The 26,290-nt window shown below is 44.0% G+C and overlaps 1 protein-coding gene across 1 annotated transcript in view; it reads right to left on the bottom strand.

Annotated features, from left to right (window-relative positions):
• The window catches only part of PRDM10 (PR/SET domain 10), a 99,637-nt gene that overhangs the window by 17,478 nt on the left and 55,869 nt on the right, over window positions 1–26,290 (bottom strand). The window contains exons 6-15 of the mRNA XM_040992667.1: window positions 24,716–24,957; window positions 21,915–22,118; window positions 18,731–18,803; window positions 16,145–16,262; window positions 13,129–13,258; window positions 12,410–12,652; window positions 10,871–10,882; window positions 7,017–7,364; window positions 4,723–4,878; window positions 347–526 (exon numbers count right to left, since the gene is read on the bottom strand). Of these exons, the coding sequence (XP_040848601.1) occupies window positions 347–526; window positions 4,723–4,878; window positions 7,017–7,364; window positions 10,871–10,882; window positions 12,410–12,652; window positions 13,129–13,258; window positions 16,145–16,262; window positions 18,731–18,803; window positions 21,915–22,118; window positions 24,716–24,957 (1,706 nt within the window). The remainder of the gene's footprint in view (window positions 1–346; window positions 527–4,722; window positions 4,879–7,016; window positions 7,365–10,870; window positions 10,883–12,409; window positions 12,653–13,128; window positions 13,259–16,144; window positions 16,263–18,730; window positions 18,804–21,914; window positions 22,119–24,715; window positions 24,958–26,290) is intronic.

The raw sequence follows: 26,290 nt of genomic DNA, 5'->3' as shown, positions 1-26,290 counted from the left end.
GGGTGGCTGGCCTGGGCCTTCCGTTGCTCTCTGAAACCTGCAACAGAGACGCACTGACAGGGCACAGTCAAGGAGAAGGCAAAGACACCGCTGGATTGTCTGATGAGAATCACAGAATAAAAAGGAATAAGAATAAAAAGACTGAAAGGGCAAAAAAATGAAAACGCCCTCCAGGAGGTCACTGAGACAGTAACAGGGGAGGGCAGTGGAGAGTGGAGAGGATCCTAAATGGAAAGTCGTTCGCCTCCGTTTCTCCCCGAGCCGTGGTCAGACAGGACAAGTAGGTACAGGTGACAACACAAAAGGCACCATCACCCACAGCAAGCTGCAAATGCCTGGCACTGACCAGCATGCCTCGCCGCCGGAAGCCCATCATGCACAGGCGGCACTTGAAGGTGAAGCTGTCGTAGTCCGTGGTTGTGATGCGAGGTTTGAAGGTCTTGCAGCGGCTGATGCGGTCGGCTTTCTTGGCCTCCCTCTCCGGATTGTGCATCCTCTGCATGTGTTCCCGCAGTTTGTCTTTTCGCTGTTTGAAAGGGAGTATTGAAAAAGGGGACAGGAGAAGGGTGGAGAAATTGTAATTGAAGGGATAATGAGAAAATCCTACAAATTAGCAGCTACCACAAACCTACTAAGAGGCATCCAGGTGGCTGGAGTTCTGGTTCCTACCAGGACAAAGGCCTGAAAGGCCACAAAGGGACATGCTGAATTTTGAGAAGGAAGAGTCTGCATTACGCAGAAATCAAAGGATACGTGGACCACGTATGTGTTTAAAGACTGTCAGACAAACTGAAAATGAGTGATGAGTAACACTAGACTTACAAAGCCAGATATAGCCTCAATTCCCACACATTTCAACAAACACAATGATATTCTTCTACATGCCAGATAAATTTAAGGAAGAAACTTGCACATATGGACCTAGTGGTCCAATGAAAAACATGAGTGCCCATTATGCACAGAGCGCATGATCCAGGGCTCAGCTTTTGGTTTACCAATTCAGGGATCTGTTTTGTTTTTTGTGCTTTTGGGTTTTTTTTTTTTCTCCTAAGTAATAAAAGTTAGACCTAGCTTATCCTGAATTTAAAGAAACTAAAACATTATGCAAACTCCCTGTCCAGTACAGAACTCTGGCTCTCTCTCTCTCTCTCTCTCTCTTAGTCTAGTAAAAACCTGAACCTTTCTACAAGGCCAGTTCTTTTCACTTTTTTTTCCAGGGATTCTTTTTTTAACAACTTCTTTTTTCAGCATATTACTTGAACAAGCATTCCTTGATGCCCACAGCATCAGGAACATGCTCAGCGCCACGTTCCAGAGGCAGGCAGGCTCCCTTGAGACCCAATTGCTCCTTCTTTCTAGCTTCACCTCCTCTCATTTCTGGAAGACCAGAAGAGTCTGATCAGAGTTTGTCAGTCTGCAGTGAGGACTGGATAAAGACCACTGTCCTAACAAACAGCATTTCTTGTTAGCACAGACACAGTGATATACCCGTATGCACACCTTCGCCTATGCATCAGCATTCACTAATTTCCCCCACTCATTTCCTTTAAGCAGTCACCTTCCTTTACTGAATCATCATGTAAGTGCACAGACCTAATTCTAATATGGGTTGAGCACTCCTAATCCAAATTTCCAAAACTTGAAATGTTCCAAAAGTCTGAATATTTTTGAGTGCTGACATGGTGCCACAAGTGGAAAATTCTATGCCATGAAATGCTGCTTCTTGTACAAGATTACTTAAAACAACTGCAAAAAATTATCTTCATACTCTGAATATAAAAGTAAATAAAACATAGGTGATGCATCCCCAAGGTGCATCACTATGTGAATAAATAACGGAGTATCTAAAATCTGAAATTCTCCAGTTTGACCCATCTGGAGAGGATTCCCAGTCTGTACAAACACTACGCCATGCCATATCATGCAGGCATGTGAGTCTTGAATGCCTGGTTTCCACAAGGCCTTTCTGTCCTATTAGCTCTAAAACCGAATTCATTATCTCCCCACCGCTCCGCTCTGGCCTGAGTCTAGCTCCTTGAATACCAGTTGTGTTCCCAAATATCCAACCTCTCCACCCAGATGGCTTGCCTTGCCAGCCCCCTTCAGACTTTCACATAGGTGTGGCATCTTGCTGAGCCACCTATAATAACTGTGCTGAATATGGGCTCTCCTCTGCAAGCCCACAGCCTCTGCCTGAAGCCAGCTCAGCTCCGGCACATCTGTAGCACTCTTCCCTACAACTCTAGTTATTCAGCATCACAAGCTGGCTTAATCTAATTCTGTGACTTCCTTTTACGAGGTCTCATATCAGATCCTGCATGCTCTCCGTCTCTCACCATCCCCTGACCAATGGCACTGCTTCTGTCCCTTCTGCTCCCTCATTCCTCATGATCTCCCTTCCCTGAGCTCACAAACTCTTCCCTACCCTCTGGTGAATTCATAAGCATCACTTTCTTTATGACCTGCCTCCTATACCCCTAATCAGAGTTAATCGTTCCCTTAGCACTTCATTCTTTCTTCTACTATATTGTCGATATTTTTTTAATGTGCCTGTCTGATTTTCCCATTAAGTCAAAAAGTCCTGCTTTGCCTTATGGAAGTTGTCCTCTTGGGGACTAACCAGAGCAGGACAGGCACATACGATTTATACACACTCTGACGGGGTTGCCACCAAAGGCCTGTGGGGATTCAGGACAGAGGCACTTAATTCGGGACCAAGAAACACCCCTTACGAAGTGACATTTGCAAGGTGAAATGAAGTGAGGAGTATGAAAGTTTACTTGCAGGTACAGGTGGGAAGAAGGGCAAATATTACATGCTCTCAGAAAGTGGGTTCCAGAGTCAAGTGAATGCCAAGTAGAGCTGGGAGGCGCAGCAGCAACGAGAACTGAGTAGGCTGTCTGGGGCCAGATCTTGCAGTATCTTTTAGATGAGAAAACTGGGGTTCTATCTGTGTGAAGGGCTATTTCAGAGTTGCTCAGAAGGAACAGCATATCAGGTTTATTCTCTAGCCCCGGGTAGAGTCTGAAAGATACACTGTGTCAACTTGCTTAGGGGGAACCATATTTAAAAGCAATCCCTGGGGCCCTGCGCAATAGCCAATAGCGATAGCATAGTGGTTAAGGTCCTCGCCTTGCATGCGCCAGGATCCCATATAGTTGCCAGTTCTAATTCCGGTGACCCTGCTTCCCATCCAGCTCCCTGCTTGTGGCCTGGGAAAGCAGTTGAGGATGGCCCAAGGCCTTGGGCCCCTGCCCACATAGGAGACCAGGCAGAGCTCCTGACTCTTGGCTTCGGACTGGCTAAGCTCCAGCCGCTGCATTCACTTGGGGAACGAATCACTGGACAGAAGGTCTTCCTCTCTGTCTCTCCTCCTCTCTGTATATCTGCCTTTCCAATAAAAATAAATCTCTTTTAAAAAAAAAAAAGCAATCCCTTCCAGTGTAGCTCCAAGTTGGCATCAGAGTGGTAAGTGGGAACAGGGCAGTCCCATGTAGCCAGAAACACCATCAGGTACAGCGGTGCCAGTTGCCCTCTTAACTGACCTTCAGGCCTATCGGTCAACTCCACATCCACCACGAGGCGCAGTAACACAGGCCAAGTGGCCACACCAGAGTGCTCCTTCATTGGTTCATTGTGCAGTTAGAGGTTCTAGGTCCAAGATTCCCAGGAAAGTGCCCACTGGCCACCCCCATGAGAGCTACAAAGGGCACACGAGCGAGTGCTCTCTCAACATCTCCCATGAGACTCTAACGTCTCATCTTCTAAGATCTTCTAACCTTTAAGCTCTTAAATCATTTTTGGCACGCGATTATCAAAATGCATCGAATGGATACCGATTCAAACACATCACAAGATACAGCTCCTTCTAGATACAATTTTTTAAAGTAAAGAAGCAGAAAAATGTCCAGGTTTACCTATACTTCCACACTGTAGTTCTCTGCAAAGTCCCACACTGTGCTGCTACACTGAAAGCCTATTCTGTAGCACACATCCTGCCAAACCCAAGCTTTGAAAATGACTTCCTACCTCTTTTGATCAGCTACACATTCTATACAAATGCACCCTTGGGCTTCCCTGGACCTGTTCCGGATGCTTTGCCAGCTTCCAGGACAATGTGTGATCCACGATCCCAGGTGGTGACATTTCTGCAGAGTCACGGCTTCCCAGTGGTACAGATGTTGCTGTTTCACATCTCCTACCTTCTGAGTCTCCTGAGGGCATTTCCTTGGTTTCTTCCAAGCTCCAGCCAACTTACTGACAGATTTTCCCCCTGAATCCTACAGGTCATTACTATCCCAAGGTAGGTTCAGCCCTCTGAGTGTCTTCTGCTTGCCCATCTCTGTCAGATGAGACTCCTGCTGCCTGCTTAGCTGCAGCTCTGATGTTTCCTTAGAGCCTCATATGCATCTTTGGATTTAGATGGTCAGTTAAATGTATTGAGGTCTTAGCGATTCCTCAATAGCCACTTAGTACTACAAGTCAATATGCATTTGCATTCTTTTACTGCACAATGCATTATGACTGTGTTTAGGGAATCTTAGTTCGTTCGACAAACTAAGGGATTTTGGGTCATCCTAATTTTTTCTAAAGGCAGGCATGGGAGCCAAGGTGAGAAGATGAGCTCTCAGAAGAGCTGACTGAGTGAACGACACGTTTCCTTGGCAGGCTGTGATGGCAGTGGCCATGAGGAGTCCCTCCAGCTGTGTACTGCTGCCATACCTTAAACTGCTTCCCACAGGTGGAGCACAGGAAGTCTTTGCGGTCCGAGTGCCGGAGCATGTGGAGTCGCAGCTTGTCGGGGCGACAGAAGGCCTTGTCACATTCTGTGCACTGGTAGATCTTCTCCGAGTGGAAGCTGCGCACGTGTTTTTTCACCTGGCAATGAAGACCATGGAAAAATTTAGGTTACCAACGCTAGAGGGAGCCAAAGGCTCGACTACGACCATTTAACAGCCTGGCCCTGTAAATCAATCAGAATTAACTGGCTTTCACGCTAAGACTTATTGTCCCCTGGTACAAAGAAACAAGACAAAAGTCAAAGGAAACTTTAACCTTAACCTCTGAAGAGAATAAAGATGGTTAAATCTCTAATAACTTGGAGATAATTTTCCTTAAGATTAAAAGCGAAGGCAGGCATTGGGGTGCACTGGGTTAAACTACTGGCTGCCATACTAGCATCCCATATTGGAGCCACAGCTCCCATCCTGGCACCTCTGTTTCTGATCTTGCTGCCTGTTAATGCGCTTGAGAAAGCAGTAGAAGATGGCCCAAGTGCTTGGACCCCAGCTACTCTCTGGGGAGACCCACCTGGAGTTCCACATTCCTGGCTTTGGCCTGGCCCAGTCACTAACACTGTAGCCATTTGAGGAGTGAACCAGGAGTTAGAGCTACCCCTCCTTTTCTATGTTGCTCTGCCTTTCAAATAAATAAAATACTTAGAAATAAAGGGATGGAGCTGAGAAACAGGATCTGTGGCTTAGTAAGCTAAGCCTCAGCCTGTAGTGTTAGCATTCCCATACAGGTGTTGATTCTGGTCCTAGCTGCTGCACTTCTGATTTGGCTCCCTGCTTATGGCCTGGGAAAGCAGTCCAGGACGGCCCAAAGCCTTGGGACCCTGCACCCGTGTGGGAGACCCAGAAGAGGTTCCTGGCTCCTGGCTTTGAATCCACTCAGCTCTGGCTGTTGTGGGCCATTTAGTTGGCATTTGAAGGGTGAATCATCAGATGGAGGAGCTCTCTCTGCTTGGCTCTGTGTCTCTGACTCCCAAGTGAATAAAATACAAAACCATTTAAAATTTAAAAAAAAAGTAAATGTCTAGAAAACATGTTTAAATAAAAAATAAATGGAGCAGATTCAGAAAGTATTTATAGGAAAACAACACAAGAATTCTTCCTCATTTCCTTCTGCCTTCAACATGCACTGCATCAGCTCAGCCTCTGGGGGGCACTGGTCCTTCCACGGCCAAAACCAGAGTCTCAACAGCTACAGACACAGATTAGACACAGCATCTACTGTTTCTGAGAATAACACAAGGCTAGCATCACCTCTCCCAAACTGGGCTGTTCCCTTTGCTTTATTTAAATAAAGGAATATGCCTTTTGAACTCTCTTAGCCATTCACACCGAACAGATGGGAGTTAAAGGATGAGTCGTGTCAAAGAGTTTATGTAAGACATTTTACTTCATTATTTTTTTCTTCCTATAAAAATATTTGTCTTTAATCTTTTTTTTTAACCTTACAGTTTTATTTGCATTTACAATTTTTTTTAAATTGAAGTTTCTTCTGCTGTTGAATTCTACCTGAAAGTAACCTTTTTAATATCAGTGCAAATTAAGGAAATGTCCAGCACTTTCAACACTAGCAGAAAGATGATTGAAATCTAGTCTCCTTTCACTTTGGTAATTTCTTGTTAAGGAATATTTTGACTCAACTGTTCACTGACGAATGAACAAAAATACCATTTGGGGTTCCAATGAAATCATGATGATTCTGAAATTTATCTCTACCTCTTTGGCTACAACAAAGAATATAATAAAAGGAGGCAGCCAGCGTACAGCACCAACACATACTACATCCCAACTTTCTCTTTGTTTCCTTCCAAAACACATGACCTTACAAAAGCAAGACAGTTGGAAGCTACAGCGGTAGGGAGCTGACGCTAAGTCTTTAAAACTAGAAGCTGTCTTCAACAGGCTCCACACATTTTATGAATAATGGACAATGAACATGGATTAAGAAAGATCTCCAAACAATGACAACCTTATCTGGATATTTATTTTTGTCATGTAACATCAGTGTTTCAATGTCAGCCTCTGCTCTGCACATTTAAGCCTCAGAATAATCTTCTGTTTACCAGAAGCACTTTGATTGAAGACCAGTTATTCTTGATTGTAAAGTTGTTTCAAGGCAAGGATGACCGTGCAGCTGCTACGTGGTTCCAATCTTCCAAAGAGTGCGGTTTCTTTTTACCAAAGAAGGAAGCAGACAGCAACCTCAGCAGCAGAAACACTCACCTGGATAAAATCTGGGAACCGTTTCTTACAAGTTGGGCAGGTGAAGTAGCCATCATTGATATGAACGGCCACGTGATCTTTCAACAGATCAAGACGGTCAAAGGAGTCTGGGCAAAAAATGCAAGAGTAAGTCTTCTGGTCTGAATGGAGCTTCATGTGGCTCTCCAAGGATGCACTGCTGATGAAGCCTTTGTTACAGAGGTCACAGGTCAGCGGGCAGTTTCCCTCCCGCCCATGGAAGCGCAAGTGTTGGTCCAGTTTGTCCTTCTCCCGGAAGGCCTTCCCACACTGCAAACACTTAAAAGGCCGGAAAGACTTCCGAATAAACAGATGCTGAAGAGCTGCGTTCTGAAAGACACACACAAACGTGATTATATAGGGAGGCAATCCAGCGGGAAGTGGCTCACACTCGTGTAGACAGGGAGGAGCACTCCTCCATTGCAGACTTCCTGTGTGTACACCGGGAGGGAAGATTTTTCTGGCAAAGATGCTGGAAACGAAGCCATCTCGAAAAGACAAACCTTTCTGCTTTTCTTTTGTCTACGTAGGTGTGTTTGCTTCTGAAAGGATTTAAGGAACACTCAACGGAGTGTTCTCCATGGAAGGTCTGTATGGCAGGACAAATCCCAGGATGGAATAGGATAAAAGTGAAAGGTTTGCATGAAGAGGCGGGGAAGTCACATATGCATGAGCGAGGCTGGAACCAGTGTGCCAAATGCTACTTGCTGAGGTCCTTAAGCAAAAGAGACTGGAGCTGATTCAAGTGTTTAGTGGAAAAAAAAAAAAAAAAAAAGAAAAGCAGGTCATAGGAAGTATTAAAGGACAGTGGGTCTTGGCCATGGGTGAGGTTGGAAGAGGACATTTTACAGGGTTTGTTCTGGGAGTAATGAACAATTTCTGGACCTAGATAGTGGTAACATGTTTACAACTTCAGGAATAGTCTAAGAACCATTTCAACAGAATGAATTTTATGCTTTGTGATTTATATTGTAGACCCCAACTTAACAGCAGACTAAAAAGGAAATTAACAATTCAGTTTCATGTTACTGTGTCCCTGAGGTATGGTACTTGAGCACACAGCTAAGAGGGAGATTGAAAAAGCATCTTATCACTTCCTATGTAGGAAGCTGCAGAAGGCAAGTCCCAATGTAGCTGCTTCATTCTACTGGCTAGAATGCAGTGCCAGCAAGGTTAAACATATTGCTTCATCTCGCATCTAGCATGGCCAGTCTTGCTTTTTGTTCAGTAATAGGCTGCGCGTGTGCTGATTAGCCACCTTGTACCTCTGCGCAGTCACAGGAACTTCCGGGAGGGGCATGTGGGTACTCTGTGCCAATCCCTGGGGGCCCTGGCGTTAGAACTCACACTCAGCAGGGAGTGGTTCCACAGTCACCATTCACAACAGAACACAGAACTGGGATTTTGGTTTCACTAACCACGAAGATGTATTCAAAAGTTCCTCCAAACTCCAAGAGAAGGTTCTAGATAGCTGTGATGGGGGAGGAGAACTCGCTCAAAGTGTACATCTGCGAATGGGTACACCTATGTAGCTGGAGGAAAAGGTACAGAAGGCTTCATGGAGCTCTTAAAGCATCACCTGTGCAATGAAGAAGATACATGAGTGATGCTTCAACCCTTACTCTGGAGCAGTGGCCTCCAAACAGCATTCCTGGCGAAATCATCACTTGCAGAAAAGCGAAATGCTTATTTTTGATTTCATGAAATACCTGAATATAGTCACTTTGTAACAGAACTTCTCTAACAGCGGATCATCAGTTGCTCTGGCATCTTGGCAAGCTGGCTGGGGCCACTTGTGGGGCTGCATCACAGTTTAGTCTCCTTTGAGTCTAGAAGCCTCAATAAACTTCTTAGCTCATAAGAAATGTTTGCTGGTGATTTAGGCCCTGGAACATTTTTCATGTGAACTTCAAAAGAGCTCACTTTATGGTCTTTTCCATATCATCTGCAGAGATCTCCAAGAGCAGCTCTTATTCAAGTCAGCTTCTTCTTACCACTTCCTTCTGCTGCCAAGCAGTCTCCTAATATTTCTACGCCTTCTACACAGACACTTCCTTAACATAAAAGCTCTTACTATTCTGTCTGCTTTCCTGACACCATGGAAAGACGGCAGATAAACAGACACTCTGCTAAGGCACACAGATCAGGGCATGCCAGTCACATCAGAGCTGCTTCCTCCCTCTGAGTAGGGTGACATTTCCAGGGACAGACACAGCACACACTGATACTGGTACCGCTGAGGATCCCACTTGCCCTTGGCTGTGATATGGTCCATTTGCTACTCAGTCTTCTGTCATTTCTGATTAGCATGAGTACCCTCAGACACTTGATTTAAACTCAGCAGTGACCTGGTTCTAGTCCCTGAGTTCTACTGACAGCTCTTATCAGCGTTTACATTTCCACGGAGCCATGAACACTGGCTAAGGCCTTGACAGCAAGGCTGTTACTTCTCCAATCTAATGATTCCATGTAACCCTCATATCACAAGGTAGTAACTGTGCTGGAATGGTGCCTGCTCTGTATGCCCCTTGCTAGCCACTTCCACACCAAAGGCTCCTCTGCAGCTCAGAGCCACACCTGGTGCATATTTCTAAAAGAAGCCATGGAAACGATGCAGGTGGCACACAGACCTGCTGCAGGGTTTCTGCCCTGAGAGGCAGTCCACCTACACACCATACTGAACAGCACATCAGCTGCTTAAAGGATGGCAAGATAGAATTGTTGTTAGATTCTGTGATGCAGGAGTCTGCTTGCTCTGCAATGAATTCCCCATGAATATATTCCTTGCAGACAAAAAAAACCACAAAAATGTTTCTAAAGGTTGATATGGATAGCCAAAGGGATCTAAATTATCAAACAATTTTTATACTGTTATGATCTTGATTCTAAAAGGAAGTCAGTCATGTTGGTTCCTCCCCACCCAGGATTTATTCATTCATTCATCCATTCATTCATTTACTTGAAAGGCAGAGTAAAAGAGAGAATGTGAGAAATAGAGAAATCTTTTGGTCTGCCGGTTCACTCCTCAAATGCCTGGCTCACCCAGGTCAAAGGCAGGACTGGGTACTCCACCCAGGTCTCCCATGAGTATGGAAGGCACCCAAGTCCTTGAGTAATCATCTGCTGCTTTGCCAGGCACATTTTCAGGGAGCTGCATTACCAACAGAGCAGCCAGAACTTGAACTGGTCATCCAATATGGGATACCAGCATCACAAGTGGAGGCTTAACCCACTATCCCACACAGCCAGCTCCTAGTTTTTGATTTTTTTGGACACTTTTTTTTTTAACCTATTTTCTTCCTGCTTTTCAGGAGCTCTGATCAGCGAGCCTCTCGTCCTACGGACACCTTCATTCAGAGACCAGCCTGTGACTCACCTCCTGCATGGACTGTCCCCTAACCTCTCTTTTGCCCTCTCCCCTTCCCTTCTTCCAAATTTCTGTAGTGATTACAGGTTAACCTGACTGTAAATTATCTTCCACTAGTAACGACTCTCTATTCAGAGTGCAAACTAGAGGAAAACGCTCCAGTGATAATTCAGTTGTGTACCTAGGGAAGAGAATGATAGAACTCAGTACCATCCCGTAAGCTAACCCCTTGGGTGGAGAGCTGGAAGGGACCTTGGAGATGATGTAGTCCCATCCTTCATTGGGTATGCGAGGACTCTGAGGTCCACTCACTGACTGATGAGCAAATAAAGGATCAGGATTCATTTGTGTTTACTATAGCAACCCAACTGTGGTTTCCACCAGGATTTAGCAAGTACAGGTTGCAAAGAACAGCAGGTCAGGCAAACACATAGCATTCCGTCAAGTGAGACACAGGAGACAAACCTACCTGCAGCTCCAACTGAGCAGGCAGCATTAGAGGAGAGAAAAACAGTTACATTACCAATTGGATTGGGAGACTTTCCTTCAGTTGGTCATTACCAATCTGGATAGAAAAAATGGGAAAAAAAAAACACATGGCCCTGCTTTTCAGAATGTGTGAGAAAAAAAAAGCCACATTGCCCAACTAAGAGTGACCTCTAGATACCATGGACACGAGGCTCTTGCTTCGACACAAGGAACCTTGTACCGAATCAGCAAACCAACCACTGAAAAGCATGAGTAGTTACGGCTCAACTACGCTTCACATCCACGGCTTCACTGTACGTGTGGGTTTCATTTTTTCCTCCCATAAAAAAAAAATCAAGGTAGCAAGAATTTCTCTGGATTTAGTTTTTAAAAAAAAGTCAGAATGGTTATGCAGAAAAAAAAAAAGGCAACAGTACTTGGGTAAGAAAAAGAAGTAGAGATTAGGAAAGAGCTGCCTTTCCAGCCTATGTTTATATATTTGTACACAGCTTGTTGAAGTAATGCAGATTCAGTTCAAACTTAGGTTTCATAGATGAGACCCTAAGAAGGGCAGTTTTACCTCAGACTTCTTGGAGTCCCTTGAAGCTTCTATGACCAGAAGCATTTAAAAGCATTTTTACATGAAGGTAGGGGCTAGACTACTTTTCAAGGTCCCTTCGAGCCCTTAGGCAAGTAAGACCTAAAGGAAGCATTAAGTAAAAGGAACATCCATCTAGGAGGTGAAGAGCTTAGGAATCATACATGTATGACTTTCCACCCACATGTAAAGTACCAGGACAAGTCGTTACGTGCCCAGCTGCCACACATGTGGATTTAATGACTTTGGTTTGGTTTTTGTTTTGAGCACAGCCATTGATTCCACTAATCTTGTCCTTTTCTGCACACATTCCCTGTGCTCAGACTCCAATCATCCTGTCTGGAAAGCACATCTGCATTGGAAGCCACAGTTAAAGCCAAGATGTAGGTTTGCGCTGACTCTGAGATACAACCTAACTCTACAACCTGCACTCCACTTGAAGCTCTGCGCAGGCTTGTGGGCTGTTCCTGCCTCATCGCGTTGGACACACGGCCCTCTGTACGGGTGTGCTATGATATTTTCCAGTCTCCTCTTGGAAACAATAGAAAGCCAAACTTTTAAGTTACCTAAAGTTAACTTGAAAGCTACAATTAGGTAGATTCATCTGGCCTAAATTATAAATAATTCTCACAAGGAAATGTACTTATCTCTCCATTTTCAGTCTGTGACACTGAGGGTTCAAAGAGCTAGTCTACTTTTACTGTAGTATACTAGGATCTAGCCAAACCCAGACTTTTGTGTCATACTGAACTGAATGAGTCTAGGATCTGCCATGCCAGCCTACCATTGGGCTTTGAGAAATGCAAAGGGTCAGGCATGTGATGGAATAAACGCAAGACTCGGAAGTGGAGAGCGGGGAGGCTGGAAAACGCAGCACCAACAGCGCTGGCCGGCGGAAGGAAGCTGAACAGCGTGAGAGGGAGGGGCACGCTTCGCACTTACTCGGATGCGTTTGGCTCTGCGCATGTCGTCGGCAGTCAGGGTGCTCTGGGTGGGTGCTGCGCTCTCCTCCTGCTGAGGCTGCAGGTGCAGGGTGTGGGTTTCTGGTTCGTGGTCCAGAGGAGCTGGGGTTTCCTGTGGCGGCTGAGGCAGTGAGACAGGGGTTTGTACTGGTTGGTCCAGTCCATTTGGAGTAGCTGGTTCAGCCTCATCAAACTGCTCCTTTGTGGGAAAATGCAGCAAGTCCTGAAATGTCCAACGAGCAGGAATTATTTCCCCACCTAGACTGAAGGATCAGTGTTGGAAGGAGTGTCAGCTGACATTCAGAAATGCTGCTCTTTTTAAATGACTAGACTCAAAAACCTTGGGACCAATTTTCTCCCCTCGGGAAAGTTAATTAGGTAACTGCACGGAACCCAAAAAATTAGGAGGTATTGCAGGCCACTTTGAGAGGAAAAGGACTCTTCTGGAATATCAATAACTAGAATTGTTAAATTCGACAAAGTCTCCCTCTGAGATCTCTGATAATTACAACTCTTGAGGGCAGCCCAGTTGGTTTATTGTAACACTTGAGAAATACGCTCTCTTTCTACTGGCCTCTCATCACTTTAAAAGGCGCAGCAACACTTCATCTGAAGGACTGCAAACACACAAAAGGTCTCTGCATTTGCGTCCTCTCCGAGCCCTGCTAAGTCCTCACTCAAGCCTTCCCATCCCAGTACCTGTGTCCCATCATCACTCTTTTCCCCATTCTCGCTGGTGATTTCCAAGCGGATAAATTTGGGAGGACGCCCTGGCCGCCGACCTGGGCCAAATCGTCTCTTGCCTCTTCCCCTTCCTCTGCCTCTCGTTCTGGGGATGAGAGATTGGGTTACGAATGATCACAGTTACATAACACTCCACCACAAACATCCTCTTAAATCGTCCTTTCGAACCCCAGGATTTGACTTTGTTCTAGTCCCTGATACTTTTCTCCAATAGAAACAAGGATTTTGCTCATACATAATTTCTAAGTTTCTCAGCTTCACTCTCCTTAAAACCCAAGTGATGTGTTCCGTTATTATGAGGAACTGTAAAAACCCAAACCGAGGACAGAAACGCAGACAGGATAGAACACGTTAAAGCCTTAATGTGCCTTCCTAGGAGGTGTTCTCAGAGACAGGATTCCATTCTTTCCCTTTGCCTCGCTTCGTTGTTCTCTCAAGAAATGTGGCTAAATCCAAAGTGTCTTCTCGTTTCATTATAAGCTTCTGGCAGGATAGGCAAGTTTTCAGTTCATCCATCCCCTAACACACCTCGGAAATACCACACACGTTTTATCCCTTTGTGCAGGTTTCTGATACGCAACAATTCCTGAATAAAAAGCCCACAAAAGTACGGCATGGACGCTTCTTTCACAATGTGTGTGCAGTTAGACACACCAAGACAAATACTGCATGTTCTCACTTGGATGTGGAAGCTAGAGTTGGTGCCACAACAACAGCGCAGAGGCATTCTTTCCAGGCCCTGGGAAAGTGTATGGGGAGGGAGGGCTGGAGAAGATGTTCACGAGTACCAGGGTGCAGTTGGAGAGGAAGAGTAATTTCTGATGTTCTCTGGCACAGCAGGCTTATAGCAGGGATGACAGCAATTAACCCGTAGAAAAGATTTTGAATGTTCCTAACTCTACTCTAAAAAACAAAAGCTCTGAGGTACTGAATATGCCAACTACCTCGATATGATCAACACATCAAAGATGTATTGTGATTTTTATGTAGCCCACAAATATGTCTGTACAAGGAAATGTGCCCATTAAAAACAAAATTTTCTCTTCATCAAGATGTGTCTGTGGGAAGTACACAATATGAATCAGATCATATTTTAGTCTTCCACTTATTTACTTAACAGTTTAACAAATGTTATATTTTTCTGGGAACTTGTAAAAGACTTTTAATAATAAAAAGTTTTGAATCTAGGTAAATGTAGAGAAAATAGCATTAGAACCCAATGAAGACTGTTATAACGCAACTTCAACATTTATCAAATTGGAGTCAATCTGAGTCCATCCATACTCCCACTAATTCCACACACATATTCTCTTTATGTCCCAAACATTATTGCATCTGTAAATATTTCACTGTGTGTTTCTAAATTATGAGAACTTTTTATGTATCTGTAACTACAATATCAATATCTTACCTTAAAAAAAAAATCTGATAGTTGCTCAAAAGCCCAAGATACGCAGGACAGCCTTCAATTTCATGTATCTACTCCTGTGGTCATGTTCTAGACTTTTCCATTCTTGGAAAATTCCCCTCTCTACACCATCTCCAGGTGCGGTCCTGCACCTCTTTCCTCATTTCATCTATGGACTGGCTCTCCATTCCCACCCCACTGCTGCATCATCAACCTGCTGTATCATCCCTGCCCTGCACCAGTGTCCTGGCAGCTGGATAAAGCCTGCGGGACAGCACACAGCCTTGCTAGCTTCTTGTTTTCACTGGATAACCATGAACCTCAACCATACACTTAAAATTGCAGGCAACTGTATGGTACCTTCCTAGAACATCCACCTTCCCACTTGCCTTGATGCCACTGTGCATGGCCTCTAGCCTTTCCAAACCCTATAAAGGTCGGCAATCCTGAATCTGTCCCACAGGTGCTGCCCTATGCAAGCAGCCCTCATTCCTCAGCTCAACTGTTGCTATAGCTTCTAAATGAACTCTCAGTCCTCACTGTACTCCAACATAAGCCAACATGATGTTTTCATTTTTATCCAAGAGATCTACTAAAACAAAATTGACATCATAATACTCCCTAATTAAAACCATCTGAAAATTTCCTCCTTTCATGGTGAAAACAAAATTAAAAATTCTTATCATCATTCATAAAGCCCTACCTACTCTACCTGGCATCTGGTCAACCCATCCTATGAGATTGTTCCCTCATCTAGCTTTATTATATTGTGCAAATAAACATAGGATCTAATTGTTATAAAGGAATTATTCCACTGAAAAAAAGAAAAGGCTTGGAAATCAGTGTGGCACATTATTTCAACAATCTACGCTACCTTAAGAGTGATACATGCTTAAGAATTCCTATTTCAGAATCTCAAGAAGGATTTTAAAAAGGTGAAAGGATCACTTTTTCTTGGATAGCAGTTATGCTGGAAATTAGTTTTTTATTTAAAAAAATTTTAAAGATTTTATTTTTATTATTTTTTTATTGGAAAGGCGGATATACAGAGAGGAGAGACAGAAAAGATCTTTCATCTTCTGGTTCATACCCCAAGTGGCCACAATGGAGAACTGAGAAGCCAGGAGCTTTTTTCAGGTCTCCCATATGGCTGCAGCGTCCCAAGGCTTTGGGCTGTCCTCTACTGCCTCCCTAGGCCACAAGCAGGGAGCTGGATGGGAAGTGGAACAGCCAGGACACAAACAGGCACCCATATGGGATCCAGCACATTCAAGGGCAAAGATTTAGCCGCTAGGCTACTGTGACTAAATTATCTATTAACAATAATTTAATTCTGTGCAAAAATTATTAAATGGTAAAGAGGGGGTTGGAACAGGAGATGGCAGGTAAAATGTTTCCCTAAGCAGGCTCCCAGAGGCACCTAGCTACCTGGTTTCTCCCTCTCTTGCACACACAAATACACTCCACCAACCAATATTCATTAGTTTATAGATGATACAGAAATAACTTGAAATCTTTAAAGACAAACTAAGTACATGAACAAGCCCTTCGCCTCATACATACCTGCTAAACACATCCAGTTTCTCATCATGAGAATTGAGGTGCTGCTGCAACTGTTCTGAGCTTACAAACCGGCGATTACATTCATAGCAAGGCCAATTCTTCTCTTGCTCTCGAAGAACTGCAGTCACAGGAGAGGAATCAGGAAGGCTGATGAGCAAGAGATACGGCCAAAATGCAAATGCCCACCTCTCTCACAATTTTCATCTCACCATAGCCCAAACAATTCAGCATTATATAGTATCTGCCATTTGAATTGCTGATTTGTTATGAAATCAAAGGCTAAAATTTGGCAAAGGTGGCTTTGAGGAACTTACTTTCTGATATAGTCACAAATGACACCAAAGGAACAAACATCCTCACCCTACCTCCCAACACTCTATCTTTCTACCTACTTTCTCTCTCTCTCTCATGTTCATCATATTGGAAAGATAGCTACAAAGAAAGTGTGATTCAGATAAATTAGTGACTCAAACTGAAAAGCCATAATCAAAGAGTTCATTTTATCATAAGCTATTTTAATGCCAGTGTCCAATATAACTATTTAAGAAAACTGGAAATATCCACTAAAGCTGAATATGTGCTAAGCTTATAACCCACTCATAGACATACACCACAACAGAAAGGTACAGATATATTCATTCAAATAGCCAAAAGTCAGAAACAATAAAGCTACAGGATGCAATCCAGCTGTATACTACAGGGACCTCTGTCCCTGATTCGTAGGAGGTAACCTCTAAATCAATTTACCAAGTTGTCGAAGTATCTTTTTACATGATGGGCTGCAGATCGCACCTAATCACACAGCCACAAGGACTCCATCAACCATGCCTTTGAGATGATGGCTCAAGAAAAACTGAACTCCTGAGCTCAAGTGAGCATCTCTGGTTGGCAACCACATGCCAGTGTGCTAGGAGGGTAACCATCCCTAGGACAAGGATAGTCCTGATACGCATCCTCTATAACACATCAATAGTGAAATATAGCACTTCTTGAGTTCTATGAGTCATTCCATCAGGTTATCAAACCCAAGGGGTTACGGAGAATTCCCCATGCTGCCACTAGTTGCTGAGTAGAGCAGCTGGCTTGGGAACCAGTTTGCAGCTGGGTCTGAAGCGAGGAAATTCTGGAGAAGACTGTGGCCTTAACCAGTGAAATCTGCCCTAACTCTGGCGTAAGCATTATAGTGTCAGAGTTACAATGCCAAATCTGTAGTAAAATGCACAAAAAAAAAAAAGGAATTTTGTTCCATCACAAAACAGAATACCAAATAGCAATGATTGTACACAAATTACAATTACATATAATAGGGCACAGCACAGTAGCCTAGCGGCTGAAGTCCTCGCCTTATACATGCCAGGATCCCATATGGGTGCTGATTCTAATCCCAGCGGCCTTGCTTCCCATCCAGCTCCCTGCTTGTGGCCTGGGAAAGCAGTCGAGGATGGTCCAAAGCCTTGGGACCCTGCACCTATGTGGGAGACCCAGAAGAAGCTCTGAGCTCCTGGCTTTGGATCCATTCAACTCCGGCCATTGCGGTCACTTGGGGAGTGAATCATCAGATGGAAGATCTTCCTCTCTGTCTCTCCTCCTCTCTGAATACCTGAGTTTTCAATAAAAATAAAATAAATCTTTAGGGCCCAGCAGCGTGGCCTAGTGGCTAAAGTCCTCGCCTTGAACACGCCGGGATCCCCTATGGGCACTGGTTCTAATCCCAGCAGCTCCACTTCCCATCCAGCTCTCTGCTTGTGGTCTGGGAATGCAGTGGAGGATGGCCCAAAGCCTTGGGATCCTGCACCCACTTGGGAGACCTGAAGGAAGTTCCTGGTTCCCGGCTTTGGATTGGCGCAGCACCGGCCGTTGCGGTCACTTGGGGAGTGAATCATCAGATGGAAGATCTTCCTCTCTGTCTCTCCTCCTCTCTGTATACCTGACTTTCCAATAAAAAAAAAAATCTTTAAAAAAATTATATACTTATATATAATAATGTGGTTGACTCCACAACATCACTGAGCCAGAGATGTGGTCATAAAAACTATACATACACAATTTCACTTACGTACAACTTAGTAAAAAGTCTGCATTACTATGTATGATATTAGTAGTCCAAGCAGTAGTTATACTTGGCAAATGAGGAGGAATAAAAGACACAAAGGAAGTTTCAGGGTACCAGTCATATTCTGTTTCTTATCTGGCTCCTCTGTGTTCACATACTCAGAATTTGTGCATCTCTATGTAGATTATACCTCACTGACACATTAAAAGGACAATACTTGCTTTGCCATGTTCTTAGAGATGATTAAATCTAAATAGGAACTGCCTTCTGTTCTAGGTTCTAATTTCATGTTTGGAGGTTTTCATTATATTAAATACTATCTTCCAGCTCTCATGAAAGAAATATAAATACTCCTATGTCATTGTAATTCAATCCTAGAATTTACATGGCCATGTGCCATGTAGGAGAGCTAAGGAAACTACTGGAATATCTTCTGCTATAGATTAAGATAGGAAAATTAGATGAGGCATAAAGATAGGACACAAACAGGGCATAATTCATATAGCCAATGTGAAAAACAAAAGTTCAACCACCTTTCCTTTCTTCCTCAGAGATGTCATGAATTTTCTGGTTCACAAACTCAGCGTAGGAAGCAGCATACCACACCTGCAAGGACCAAGGTCAGAGTCAGAGCTAAGGGACATCTCCACTTGCACTTTGCATTATTTCTCCTGTGTACATGAAATGGTTCAGGCTTTCCCACAGCCCATTACAAACAAATTTACAAAAACTCTGTGACCCTCCCCCATAATGCCCACATAGAACCTCTCAGGAAATCCACATATGAAGACACACTGCCTGTTTGCTGTTTTCTTGTCTTAAAAATTGTTTTTGCTGTTAGAACAACTTCACAACAATTATACTCATCATTGCTTTATCTAAATGAAACAGCCTCTTCTAGTTTTTTAACGCATCTTTAAACACAGGTTTGTCCACGGTTGTAATCACAGTGGCTGCTGCCAAACACCTGCACTGGGATCATCATCAGTGACTATTCCCAAAACTTGTGTCACTGTCTTGAGTCTCCCCTCTCCTACTCCGCTGGCTGCCTCTGCTCACTCTCTGTGGCTAGCTCCCCTTCCCTAACTTCTCAACAGTACATCCCCGAAAGTTGAAGCCAAGTCCAGGGCCTTCTTACTCATTTCCAATCAACTTGACGCCAATGACCACGCAAACACTCCCACCCCAGACCCTCCCCTCCTGTCCCCTCTCATTCTACTGCTGAACATACACTGGGCATGTTTCCCTAACTGCTCAAACGTAACACATCCATGCTTCCCATTTTCATGTCAACCCCTGTCTGTTACCCTCAATAAATGCTCTGCTTTCTACCCAGCTGCTCAGACCTGAAGCCTAAAATATAACTTTGATTTCTCAACTTGCTTCTGTAACATTTTAGCAAAGGTGGTGTCTTGCCTGCCTTTGCTTCTGCCACCTACAACCAACCACACAGGACCACTGTTTACCTGGACTACAGGACAGGCCTTCTAACTCATCTAACTGGCTCCTCTCTTCCCTGCAGTCCACACAGAAGCCAGAGTGGTCTTCTTAAAACACTCACCTTATTTGATATCTCCTGCTTGCTTACCTCTTTCTAGTCACTTTTTCCCCTCCAAAATTAAAACTCTGACCACTTTTTTTCTAGTGGCTGAAGCACAGCAGGAGTTCAGTCATCACATGATGTTTATGGGATGTTATTTTCACTATATGGAGACAGCTGTCTGGGGAGACTCCATTTTTAATTGTGGAATAATATTTTACAGAGTATAAATTCCATTATTTGTTATGCCCCTGTGGTTGAACTTCCAGGTGGTTTTATCATTTTTGCTGTTACAACTCTTAAACTATTACCCCAAGGTCTCTATTTTTAATGAGTTCATATTTCAGAAGTCAGAATGTATCTTCAATTCTCTAGTTCTCTACAACCACTGCTATGATGGCACTATCACAGCAGACTCAGGCTCCTGAAGGAACCTTCCAAGCTCTTTGCAACATTTCACCTCATCCTGTTTCAAACCCCATCAGCACTCCATGAATCATTAACACTTGCTATGTAAACAAAGACAAAAAACAAAAAAAACAAGCAAGCAATTTCCTCAGAATAAACAAAAAAATAAATATCAAACCAGGCAAGGTTAGCAAGCATCTGAGCATCCTACAGTGTCTCTCTCATTAACACATCAGACAGCACATTGTCAGAAATTTCCTACTGACTTGATCAAAAACCAATTAACTTCCAGGGAAGGAAGATTCAACTAAGGAAAAAGACACAGATGAATTGGTTCCAATGGGAAGGCACAGTACGAAAACCTGCAGAAAGACTAGCAGCGACCCGGGGAGACATGACCGAGGCAACAGTGGAAAAGTGAACTTTGAAAACTAGTGTATCATCAACAATGGTGTTGCTGGTGCGGATGACAGTACACAGGAAACTGTAAACTTTATGCTGAGGGAACGAGGTGATTCACGGGGGAAATCAGACTCTGCCACGAAGCAGTTTACACCGTAACCAATTCATTTTGCTGAAGTGTGCCTTTTCATGAATGCCCAACAGTGCTGTGGTTTTAAAATTAAGTCTGAATAAGTCTAGGCTGGTTTCATCAAGAAATATACAGTAACTACTTATGCTAATGTTAAGAAAGCATTACAGAGATAGGAATCTGGCATGGGGCCATTCAGACAGGGTGAGATGCCTGGTTTGAGTACTTGGATCCAACTCCTGCTAATGTGCACTATAGGCAGGTGAAAGCTCCAAAACTGGGTCTCTGCCACCCACGCCGGGACACCAGGATGAAGTCCCTGGCTCCTGGCTTTATTCTATCCCAGTCCCCAGCCACTGGAGCATTTGGGGAATGAATCAGTGGCTAGGAGATATTTCTCTCTTTCTCTCCTGTCTTTCAAATGAATAAAATTTTAAAAATAATAATTTTTAAAAAGCAATTTATTAGAGTAGTGTGAAGATTTGTGGATTATCTAGCTATGGTATTAAAGATAACAGTTTGTATAGTTTTGAAACTAGATCCAAGCTTTGTTTTCCAACTAAAGGGGTATCAATTTCTAACTTTCACTACTTTTCAAACATGTGGTGAAACAAATCATGTGCTGATATGATCCTTTCTCATCTATTTTTCCATTTCAGGAAGCTACAGGGTACTAGATACTCTCTATTTTGGCCATGTTCCTAACGTAAGCTTTTGAAATGAAGGCATTTTCATTTAGAACTACAGCAGAATTTGTATTAAGTCACCAGATGTAAATATTCTGATAAACTCAGAGTTAGCCTTAATACATCTGTGAATTCAAAAGTCAGCATGCAAATCTGGTTCAAATATAACATTTAAACAAAGGAAAAGAAAACCCTGCTCAGACATCTGAATTTCCATCTTATAAGATCTGCCGTTCCCCAACTGATTCTTCTCTAGTATGTGCACATGATGCTGACAAGTCACCTCTAACCTCTCCATCACCATGCCGGTCTGCCCCAAGACGCCTACCTCCTACCCCTACACCCGCCTTATAATGGAAGTCTTTTGTAAGCACAGAAGCGATGTACTTTGCATTCTGTTTTATTTATGGTATTATTATCTCAGCGACCCAATGAGCAAATAAATTACTGGAAAAGGACCATTTACGTAATATCACTTTAGGGGTAAGAATTGAAGAAAGGTCCAACCACGGCTCCTCCAGTGGAGAGCGCCTAGGGGCACAGCACGGTACCTTCAGCTCCTGCTTGGGTTCCACGTTCTTTATCGTCGTATAGTACACGTGGTGGCCATACTGGTACGCCACCAGGTTCTGCTCCAAGTGGTTCTGGGCTGGACGTACAAACATCATCCAGTTACAAAGGGTCTCATCAGACAACTCAAACCACAGGTCTTCATGCAAATCCCTGTCTTTTCTGTCCCCTTTATCAAGAGAAACCTGCAACCAAAGAGAAAGTAAAAAGCCACACCAAATACACAAATAAAACCTTCAAGAGAACTCACATGAATGTCCTAACATACAAAGCAGTACTGCTTAAGTTATCCAGACATTTGGATTCGGAAGAAGCTTTGCAAACAGAGAGACACTGCAATCATCATAATTTCCCAAAAGCAAAGAAGAAAGGATATTCTGACCCACCTAAAGAATTCTCCAGCAAAATTTTAAAGTGAGCAGTTCAACTGCATGACTTAATTAGTATTCCATAAAAAATAACACTGAACAATGCTACAGATAAGCCAGAAGATGCATACAACTGGCCTTCTTTGTGGATTCAGTCACAATTACATTATGAAAGATCACCATTTCTCTGTTACAAAGTAATGTTCTTGCTTGTAAATCTCTAGCACTCACCAAAGAAAACCGCCCTGGTGACAGCAAGCCCCCCATTCACCCCTTTCCACAACCCTCTCCTGGTCCTCCAGAGTGGCTTATACAAGAAGTAAATAGCAAAAAGGTTGAACAGAAACAAAAACATCAAATATAAGGAATAGAGAGCAACAGAAATACACTTCACCATACAGTGAACTAATATTTGAGGAAAGATCTAATAGCAAAGACATTACACAATAGGAAAGTGGTTTTCCTCCATCCATTAGTATCACATGACAGATTACTGAAGTCTACAAAGTTCTCTTTGCAAACTGAAGTTGCTTTAAAAGAGGAAGAAGGGGCCCGTGCTATAGCACAGCAGCTTAAGCTACTGCCTGAATTGGAGGCATCCTATGTGGGTGCCTGCTTGCGTCTCAGCTGTTCTCCTTCCAATCCAGCTTCCTGATAACGCACCGGGGGAGGCAGCAGAAGATGGTCCAAGTGCTTGGACTCCTCTCGCTCACGCGGCAGATCCAGTGAAGCTGGGTCCTGCCTTTGGCTTGGTCTAACTTCAGCCATTGCAGCCTTTTGGGAAGTGAATCAACAGAAGTAAGAACCTCTCTGTCTCCTCTGTTTGTAACTGCCTTTAAAATAAATGAATAAATTTGTTTTCTTTTAAGTTTAATAGAAAATGAAAAAAGGCTGTTAGAGGCCCTATTAGGACCTGATTGTAGCCTCCCAAAATTTCTATGCTGAAATTCTAATCCCCAATACCCCAGAATGTGACTGCATTTGGAGAACTGGCTGAAAAACAGGTCAAGCCTGAGAACTTAACCTGATGGCTAAGATGCCTATGAGGACAGCTGTGCTGCGACTTAACAGCTTCGGCTGCCTCCTCTGACACTGGCATCTCAAAGAGCACCAGTTCAAGACCCAGCCGCCCCACTTCTGGTTCAGCACTCTTCTTCTACAGCTAGTAAAGCACAGGAGGGGCTCCCCAATACTTGAAACTCCTGTACTCACATAGAGGATTCCAACAAAGTTCCTGGCTCCTGCCTTTGGCCTGATCCAGACCTTGTCACTGCAGTAATTTGGACAGCAAAACAGCAAAACAGCAGCTAGAAGAGCTCTCTGTGTGTAACTCTGCCTTTCCAGACCCCTGTATTCCACACAGAGTGCCTGGCTTCATTTTATGACTATGTTCGTGATTTTATCTTCTAATGGGTGCCCTGGATGACAATGGTGATGTCTCCATTCACGAGGGAGACTGTGTTCCCAGCTTCCGGCTCTGGCCTAGCTTAGTTCTGGCTGTGGTAGACATTCGGAGTGTAAGCTAACAGAGACCTCTGCTGTCTATCTCAAAAACACATTAAAAAATAATAATAAAATCTGCTTAAAAAGCAAATAAAGAACACTGAAATAAGTGGTGGGTGTTGTGGTGCATATGTTCCATATCACAGTAGTGATTCAAACCCTGGGTACACTAGACTTCCGACCCAGCTTCCTATGAAAGCACCCAAGATGGAGCAGATGACAGATTCCTGCAACCCACGTGGGAGACTGGATGGATCCCTGACTCCTGCTTGCATCCTGGCCCAACCTTGGCTATTGTGAGCATCTGGAAAATGAGCCAGCAGATGGAACTACACACACTTTTTTTTCTATTCCTCTCTCTTTCTCTTCTCTGTCACACTGCATGTCAAATAAATAAGTAAAAAAATAGAAGAAAACTAGGTCATAGGGAAGGGCTCTCATCTCATATGAGTGAGTAGTCCTCGAAAGCAGAGAGACGAGGACACCGAGAAGTACACCTTACAGAGAGGACACGATGAGAGGGTGGCCGCACGCATGCCAGGGAGGGAGCCTCGGCACAAAGCACACCATCGGGCATTTCAACAGGATACAAATTTGCCCCCATTTAAGCCACCAAGCCTGTAGCATTTTATTGTGGGAGTCCTGGCAAACTACTACTGCTCCTCAAAACTACATTTCTCAGAATTCTTCACATACTGCCACAAGGAACTAACCTGCAAATCTCAGTTCTATTGCTGAGACAGAAAAGTTTCCAATGAAAACAAATTAAGCACAGAAAGAAAAACACAGGCAAGCAACGGCTGTGACATTGAAATTAAAAAGTCAGCAGAAAGAAAGTGAGTGCTCTTAAAAAAAAAAAAAAACTGTTAAGGAATCAGGAGTATAAAGTGTTTTATTAAAGCATCAGTTACCTTTAGGTGAATGTAACAGTCCTTAAGCTCAGAGCCCCTGACAAGGGGTCCCTCCACGGGGCCAAACTGGGTGCGTTTGGGGATGCGCCTCTTGGAGAACACCCCACCCAGGAACCTGTCGATGTAGAGGACCAGGGGCAGACTCGCTCTGGCGCGGGTGAGCACGGGCCGGTTAGGGATTGGGTGCAAGGGGCCATGCTTTGGGCACACTGAAGAGTGGGCGTTGTTACACTCCTCGCACCCTGCAAAAGAGAGAAGTTCTTCAAGAAGAATACAACAGCCTGATTCCTTTCCACGATTTGATCCCAAGCAAAAATTTCTGACCTGGGGGAAAAAAAAATCCCAAATCGAAGTTTTCAAGCCAAATTCAGTGAACTCCTTCTGCGGCACCACCCAGCCAATTTCAATCCATTAGCTTTCATAGACCAATGAAAATTCCTGTAATTTTCCTCTTAACGACAGACAGAGTTTGCCTACGCCTGCCAAAAATAATATGCAAGCTGTGACTTCTTGCTCTGCGGTTTAGTGAGTCAAAGAATGGCCACCAAACTCACAAACCAACTCTAACCTGTCTGAAAAAGAACAAAAAGAAGCCCATATCAGGCTAACTGTTGCAACAGATCTGAAGAACATAGGTGAATTTTACAGTAGGTGAGTTCCCATCTCAACAAAGCTGCTATGAAAAAACAAAAACAAAAACAAAACAATCTGACAAAGCTGCTGGAACAAGTTACAGAAGCTGCCTCATCAGAGCAGGGCTGAGTGCCCAATCATCGCCCTGAATGAGGACAATGCTAGGACGAATGTATGCAGCTCACCACCCCTGCATGTGGGCAGTACCACTAGCCCAGCACATTCCAGGAGTACTCAGTTTGCACCGACCCAGCCCCCAACCTCCCTTTTGAGCGAAATAGCCAGCCACAAACAACAACAACCTATCAACTTACATCCTCCCCATGCGATATGGTAGAATTATGGATGTATTAATGTATTCATACTTGTAGGATAAGGTGACTTTCTGTACTTTTGACTTACGAGTTGCTTTGAAATTTTTAAGGAAAGCCAAGGAGAAACAACAGGAGGGGGTTCCCTGGAACTGAACGTGGAGCTAGACACTGGCCCACACAAACAGGTTCTATCGCCACCAGCCAGAGGGTGCAGGAGAAGTCGGGTGAGGCCCCAGATTCTGGAAGCCCCAGCACTCCACATCAATGAGGCCCAAATTCAGTCAATGGGCAGGAAAAACAAAAGCAAGCAAGGGAGAGCAAAGGCAGAACAGAGCGGCAGGGAGGCCGTGGGGTTAACACGTGGCCAGATTGTCTGTGTGGAATGCTGACTCACAATGTACCACCAGGACCTTGGGAAAACTCCCCACCCCTAAGACCGAGGAGAGCTAGAAAAGCATTACTAAATGGGGAGTGCCAGCGCCTGGGGCATGAGAAGCATTTTGAAAGGTGCTTAGTCAGCAGGTAAAGCAGCAAAAGCAAACTTGAAAGCTGAGACTGGATGAACAGCCCGGAGCTGGACAATCTCCCTGTGCCTTTAACAGCAGAAGCTGTGGCACTGGTGAACCCT

Source organism: Ochotona curzoniae, unplaced genomic scaffold (genome assembly GCF_017591425.1).
Source record: "Ochotona curzoniae isolate NIBS_2020 unplaced genomic scaffold, NIBS_Ocur_1.0 contig_832, whole genome shotgun sequence".
NCBI classification, from domain to species: Eukaryota; Metazoa; Chordata; class Mammalia; order Lagomorpha; family Ochotonidae; genus Ochotona; species Ochotona curzoniae.
Note: the sequence above shows the minus strand (reverse complement) of the source record. Positions and strands in the feature narration are given on the sequence as shown.